This window comes from Vitis vinifera, chromosome 11 (genome assembly GCF_030704535.1).
Source record: "Vitis vinifera cultivar Pinot Noir 40024 chromosome 11, ASM3070453v1".
In the NCBI taxonomy this organism is placed as follows: Eukaryota; Viridiplantae; Streptophyta; class Magnoliopsida; order Vitales; family Vitaceae; genus Vitis; species Vitis vinifera.
Window position 1 is genome coordinate 8,519,015 of NC_081815.1, and position 7,941 is coordinate 8,526,955.

A 7,941-nucleotide genomic window follows, 5' to 3' on the forward strand; every position below is an offset into this window, starting at 1 on the left:
GGCCTCAAAGCCAGTGTGAAGCAAAATAACGAGAGTTCCCTCGCTTGACAGAGAACCATCATTGCAAGTAGACAATGAATTGTTTGCTAGTAGCTCCCCCAACCTGGTCGGCACTACGAGGATCCAAAATAAAGCAATTAGTTAGGAGAAGTTAAGCAGACGAAGCTACAAGTTTTGTAAGAAAAAAGCATAAGTGAGGATCAAAGTGGAGGCCACATATGTTGAGTGCTTCGAGAGCCCAGTCCAATCACCCGTAGGAGAATGCTCCACCAATCCGTTTACCAGAACGCATGTATCCTAAGCTTCAGTCCCACGGGGCATTGCTAAAGGTGTCATTGGGCACAATGAGTAGGCTGTTGAATGATATGTTGTTCACGTTGTTTGACCATCATATAGTCACTTACGAACTGCCTAGAGGATTCATAGTTCCAAAATTTACTATGTATAATGGGTCGAGTGATCTCTTTGATCATTTAATGCATTTATATTAAATGATGACCCTAAATATAAACAACGATTTGCTAGTATGCAAAGTCTAAGATAGACTGGAGTCACTTAAGCTCACAAAGTAAGCTTTATATTAATTCCCTTAAGGGTTTAGGTATTACAGTCTTGCTATTTAGTTTTCAAGAAGAAGGAACCCTAACCTCTATTCCTACAGAGAGGATTCTGCCATCCTCAAGTGCCAAGGTCTTGGAGAAAGCCAATAGGCAAAAGATCACAAGGTTTTTAAGATCTGTACAACCTCTTCATTACCTAGAATTGATTTGAGAACATCTAGATCACAAGCAAGGTTTTTGAATATCGATAAGTAAAAAATTATTCAAAATTCATGAAAATATTTAGAGAAATTCCAAAAAATGATAAAATAAAATATATATATATATATATATATATATATATTAAAGTTATTTTTTAAGTGTAATTGACATTGGTATGGTTAAAGAAAAAAATATCAGTAAACAAGGATATGTTGGTATCAATAATTTATTCTTTATCTAATGAAATTAATTTTAATTTATAAAATATTAGAACTTAATTATTATTATTTTTATATTTTAGTATTTTTTGAATAAATTTATATTTTTAATATTTTAAAATAAAAAATTCAAAATTAAATAAAATTAAAATGATAAATATAAAAAAATTTAAAAGTGAAGTGATAATAATTTTTTAAAATAGGATTAACGAGATAAATGATGATACATTTAATATTAAAATTATAATTTATTTAATTCAAATGCATTCAATAATGTAAAATAAATGATGATGCATATATGACTTTTTAAATTTTAATTATCATATAAATGATATTAAAAAATATTTATTATGAAAATTATAATGATGATTTTTATATATTTATTAATTAATTAAATAAATTTTAAAATAAAATAATTAAAATTTACTTATATTTTTTTTTAATAATGAACTTTAAGATATTTTTTATCATAAGATATTAACAAGTGGAAACTTGGCCTAGTGGCGATCAAGCTTGAACCCAAGCAACATAAATGAAATTTAAAAATTTTGAAATTTGAAATTTGAAGGGGTAGGCGAGAGGCAGAGTTGACCACGTGAGTTGACCGAAAAAATGGGGAAATCTAGGCCATTAGATTCGATGCACGAAGGAAATGGCAAAAAAAATCACTGATATTTCAATGATTTTTTGTCCTATCCTCTGCTTGCCGCTACGCATCACCCCACACTTGATTTTTCACCGATGTATCTCATCTGAATTGATATATCGTCGATATTTCGATGATTTTACCAAAATTTTGTTGATATTCCTACTGATCGATAATCGATGCCCAATATCATTTCAGATACCACCGATATCCGATATTTCGTAGATATTTTTAGTGAAAAAAAATTGACATTTCAATCCTTGATCACAAGTATGATTTTCTAAGCACTTATATCTAAGGTTCAAATTTTTTAATGCTTCAATTGTGTAGATTTAGAGATCCCTTGGGTATTTTTACTTGCACCTCAACGATTTAGGTCTTAGAATGAAGTAATCTAAAGATTTTAACAAACGCTACCCTTAAAGTAGATCATGCTCCCTCTGAGTATATAGCTTGGTGTAATAGGGTGAACATACTAATGGTGGGATTTAGTGAGAATGAAATTTGAAAGTATATAACTTATTGAGATCACCTAAAGCATGTAATTATTGTCCTTAACATAGATTATAACCCTTTTGAGACTATAGCTAAGTGTAGTACATGTAGAGAATTTCAAATTATTATGTTTCCTATTCTAGGATCAGGTTAGACACATGGAAACAAACACACACACACACACACACACACACACACACACACACACACACAGATATATATATATATATATATATATATATATATATATATATATATATATATATATATATATATATATATATATTGTCGAAAGTTTGCATAGATCTATGATCTTCTGTCCAAGGACTCAACCTCAAACCTTAACACTTTATGGAGGTTTGAAGTATGGAGGCTAGAACTCTCTATTTGGAGGATGGTGGAAGAAGAAGAAGATTGAAACTCTAACCCTTAAGGGGGTATTTATAGGGTTCCTATCGAGCTTAACTGACTTGAGCTTATCATGAGTTTGGGTTGCTTAATTTAGCTTAAAAAAAGTCCAAATTGATTAATTAACCTAACATGACTGTCTAATTACTTAATTAACCCAATATAAAAATACCGTTCACCAATCCTTGTTTTACAAAATTACCAAAACACCTTTATGTACATAAAGTGAACCAAGATTCAATTCAACCCTTATAACCCATGCCATTAAGGTATATGAATTAAAATGAGAATAAATAAGACTCATAGGACAATACTGACTCCCTCAATATCCAATTATAAAGTTGATTTAATATCTCACAATAGAAAATTAACCGCACTGTAATATTTTATGGCTATGTTTGGTTAGCCGGATATAGCATGGGATAAGATAAGTTATCCCATCACTTATCATATCTTATGTTTAACCAAACATGAGATATGATAATTTGTGAGATATATTATTCACCCTCTATTTTTCATCTCTTTCATATGAGATATATTAATCCATGGGAAGATATGAGATATACATATCCCATGTATCAAAAATTTATTTATTTTTATCAATTTTTATTTTTATTTTTAATATATTCATTTTATAAAATAAATATTTTTACTATAAATTAAATTTACGATTAAAAAAGAAAAACTAAAAAAAATATTTATAAAATAATATTAATATAAGATATATATATATTATTTTTATATATTAAACAATTTAAAATAAAAAAATTTATTTGTAAAGTTTAAATATTTTAATCATAAATATTGTTAAACAAAAATGAAATTTCATTTTTTTTAAATAAAAAATATTTGAATGTGATATAATTTTTATTTTAAATGTGGAAAAAGAATATATAATTCATATTATTTTTTTTTATTAATTTTGCAAACTAAATATAAATATAATATAATATAGCATATCCCATTGGATATGTAATTTTAAAATATTATATATATAGAAAATGTATATCTAAAGATACCATATCCCATTGGAAATCATATCTTAGGATATGTACATGATTTCCAATGGGATATGATATCATAGGATATACAAATCTTATTTTATCCTATTTTGCCAATCAAACGTAGTTTATGAAAATAATAACAAGACATTAAGTACTTAAATCTGCGACCTACTATTTGTTGTATACAATCTCCCCATGAATTGATATTTGTAATATAATAAAGTGAAATCTATCAATCTCTCAAGATTACTTTTACAATCCTTGAGAGTTCTAGATCCTTCTATGTGTGATCAATTAACATATCTTAGTTCATAATGAGCTATGTCAAGTTCCACTTAAGGAACTACTATAACCATAATTTTCCTGAACACATTTCCTTAACATCACTCAAGGGGACATGTTGTCTTAATCACATGAGATATGATGGTGTTTCTATTGAAAATACTTGTTGCTACCGACTTCCATCAATAGTGATCCAATCCATAGGGAATATTTGATTACTTTAGGATCTTACTCGTAGGTCCAATCCATTGTTAACTTTAGCACAAACTTAGTATCTCTCTCAAGGTTGAGAGACACTATAACATAGCAGCTTAATGAAGTTATAATTATCTAATGGTCTTATGTTATGATATAATGTAAGTCTTGTCAAATGTGTAACTATATATATTAGTGCACCCACTATGAGAAATTCATTCTAATGACCAAGACCAACCATCCTTCCAATTAGAAGGTAGTCTAATATAACATCTAATAAATTGTTTAAGTCCATGAATTGACTATGAATAAATCATTTACTTGCAAAAAATTCATAACTAGATTTTCCTTGCATCTCCTAATGCACCCAAGTCATATACAATGAAGGAGATGAAAAACATAATGCTCATAAGGTACAATACATGAAATAAGGATAAATTAAAATGCAATTAAAACTTTATTAAATAAATCATAAACTCCAAATTTGTTACATTATGCTATGTTTTTAAGGGTTCTATCTTAGCAATAAAGTGGATGACGATCTACCTCTAAGATACAACGATGGAATTATAGAGATTTGATATTCCTTCTTGCAAGACAGAATGCTCATGGGATACAATACATGAAATAAGGATAAATTAAAATGTAATTAAACTTAATTAAATAAATAATAGACTTCAAATGTGTTACATCATATTATGTTTTTTAAAGATTTTATCCTAATAGTGAAGTGGATGATGATTTACCTCTAGGATAGAACAATGGGATTATAGAGATTTGATGTTCTTTTTTGTAAAACAGAATGCTCACGAGATACAATACATGGAATAAGGATAAATTAAAATGTGATCTACCTATACAGTTACCATATATACTTATGAAGGTTAGCCATTTATCATTTATTCTTCCCACAGGACACCCGTCCTTGAAAAAGACATAGAATGCTAAACCATTCCTTCTTTAGGGAGGGAATCCATCCTCTACCTTATAAGCGTTTTGCATTGGTTGGTTGCCTCCGAAGAAAGGCCCCCAGAATTCTCCCTCAACTCGTTTCGCAGGAATTGGAATTTTGGAGCACGAGAGGGGAACGGGACAGGGAAAAAAATGCTTTTCCTTTCATCACCTTCACACAAGAAGGTAATGTGGTATAGGTACATGCTATACTATAATATGAGTCGGTAGAAGTGATGATGGAGGAAAAGCTAGCAATTTGCAGGGGATGACAATGACGCCCAAGTTTATCACTTGGGTAGGAAAGTTATTCCTTTAAAATTTCACCTGCCAAGCCCCCTGTGATCAACAATCCACCATGAATTCACTAACAGGAGTGATGGGGATCCAGTATCCAAACATCTCGAATTACAGTAATAAACATATTTAAAGAAGGAAGGGAAAGCAGCTATGAATTGAAAGGGAAATTAACTCACTCATTTAATTAAACCCTATTACAAGGCCCTATTTACATATGTTCTTAGTAATATCAAACCAGAAAACAGAGCATATAGACCCCCCCACCCAAACACTGCAGGTGGAAAACAAAACAGAGAAACCCAAATTAAACCTTCCACACCTCTCTACAATTGAGAGATTTAATCAACCTCTTCAATCTTGGGCCCTGCACCGCCGCCTGAGCCGGTGGAGCCCCCGTAGCCCGCACCAGGCATGTCACCGGCACCGCCCATGGACGCATCTCCACCACTACCCTGATACATTTTCGCGATTATGGGATTGCAGATGCCCTCCAGCTCCTTCAACTTGTCCTCAAACTCTTCCACCTCTGCCAGCTGGTTCCCCTCCAGCCACCCTATCGTGTCCTCCACCGCCTTCTCTATCGCCTGCTTGTCGGGCCCACTCAACTTCCCGGCGATCTTCTCGTCCTTCACGGTGTTCCTCATGTTGTAGGCGTAATTCTCCAGCGAGTTCTTCGCCTCCACCTTCCTCTTTACTTCCTCATCCTCAGCCTTGTATTGCTCCGCGTCTTTCACCAGCTTCTCAATCTCTTCCTTACTCAGTCTTCCCTTGTCGTTGGTGATGGTGATCTTGTTCTTCACTCCGGCGGTTTTGTCTTCTGCCGACACGTTCAAAATGCCATTGGCATCTATATCGAAGCAGACATTGATCTGGGGCACACCTCTCGGCGCCGGCGGGATTCCGGTTAGTTCAAATTTGCCTAGAAGGTTGTTGTCCTTGGTTCGAGCTCGCTCGCCTTCGTACACTTGGATCAGAACTCCAGGCTGGTTGTCGGAGTATGTGGAGAAGATCTGCTCTTTCTTCGTGGGAATGGTGGTGTTGCGAGGAATCAACACGGTCATGACTCCGCCAGCGGTTTCGAGGCCGAGACTGAGAGGCGTGACATCTAGAAGTAGCAGATCTTGTACTTTCTCGTTGCCTTCACCGCTCAGAATAGCAGCTTGAACAGCGGCTCCGTACGCAACGGCTTCATCGGGGTTGATGCTCTTGCAGAGCTCTTTGCCGTTGAAGAAGTCCTGCAAGAGCTGCTGAACTTTGGGAATTCTGGTCGACCCACCGACGAGGACCACCTCATGGACTTGGCCCTTGTCGATCTTAGCGTCGCGGAGGCACTTCTCCACCGGCTCCATACACTTCCTGAACAAATCCATGCACAGTTCCTCGAACCTCGCTCTCGTGATGGTTGCGTAGAAATCAGTCCCCTCGTACAGAGAATCAATTTCGATTGTGGTCTGCGTGGTGGAAGACAGAGTCCTCTTGGCCCTTTCGCAAGCAGTCCTCAACCTCCTCAGAGCCCTTGCATTGCCGCCGATGTCCTTCTTATGCTTCCTTCTGAACTCCGAAACGAAGTGATTCACGAGTCTGTTATCAAAATCCTCACCACCCAGATGGGTATCTCCAGCTGTGGCCTTCACCTCGAATATGCCCTCCTCAATCGTCAGCAGAGAAACATCAAACGTTCCGCCACCAAGATCGAAGATAAGCACATTCTGCTCACCCTTTCGCGACGCCTTCTTGTCCAACCCATAAGCAATTGCTGCAGCAGTAGGCTCGTTGATGATTCTCATCACGTTCAGCCCCGCAATAGCTCCAGCGTCCTTGGTTGCCTGCCTCTGAGAATCGTTGAAGTAGGCCGGCACCGTAACCACGGCGTTGTTCACACTGTGCCCCAAGAACGCTTCCGCTGTCTCCCTCATCTTCACCAGCACCATCGACGAAATCTCCTCCGCTGTGAACTTCTTCTCCTCACCTTTGTACTGAACAACAATAAAGGGCTTGTCGCCTGGACCCGGAACCACCTTGAACGGCCAGAGCTTCATGTCGCCCTGCACTGATGGGTCGGAAAACCTCCTCCCAATAAGTCGCTTGGCGTCGAAGACTGTGTTATTAGGATTCAAAGCCACTTGATTCTTCGCCGCATCCCCGATCAAACGCTCTGTATCGGTGAAAGCAACGTAAGAGGGAGTAGTCCTGTTACCTTGATCGTTGGGGATGATCTCGACTCGGTCGTGTAGCCATACACCCACGCAGCTGTAGGTGGTGCCCAAGTCGATGCCAATCGCCTTCCCCTCAGCCTTGGAAGCAGCCATCGATGAATCTCAAGAAACTCACAATTATCAGAAAGAGTACACTTGAATGAGCGCCTTTCAAAACTGATTTTTGATCGCTTTCAATTTTTCTATGCAGTAATCAGCGGAAAGAGATAGTTTTATAGGCGTTTTTGATGAAAAATTGAGAACTTTCGAGAGCTGTTGAGCGAAGCCTACGAACCAACACGTACGTTTTAAGAAAAACAGGGCACACTGTCAAGAGAGGAGTAGAGAGTTCTGGAGAGCTTCTTTCTGCTTCTGGATGCCTTTGTTCGAAACACCCCTCAATTACGTTAAATTTACTGTGTCACTTCACCATTTTGGCCATAGTTGGAGAGGGTAGTTTGGGGAGATGTGTTAAACGGTGTCGTT

The 7,941-nt window shown here is 36.1% G+C and overlaps 1 protein-coding gene across 1 annotated transcript; it reads right to left on the reverse strand.

Annotated features, from left to right (window-relative positions):
• Positions 1-5,411: 5,411 nt before the first annotated feature.
• On the reverse strand, positions 5,412-7,569 carry LOC100265708 (heat shock 70 kDa protein). The gene has a single exon (XM_002277014.4). It carries the CDS (start codon positions 7,567-7,569, stop codon positions 5,599-5,601), a length of 1,971 nt encoding a protein of 656 aa, XP_002277050.1. The 3' UTR covers positions 5,412-5,598.
• Between the last annotated feature and the right edge of the window lie 372 nt (positions 7,570-7,941).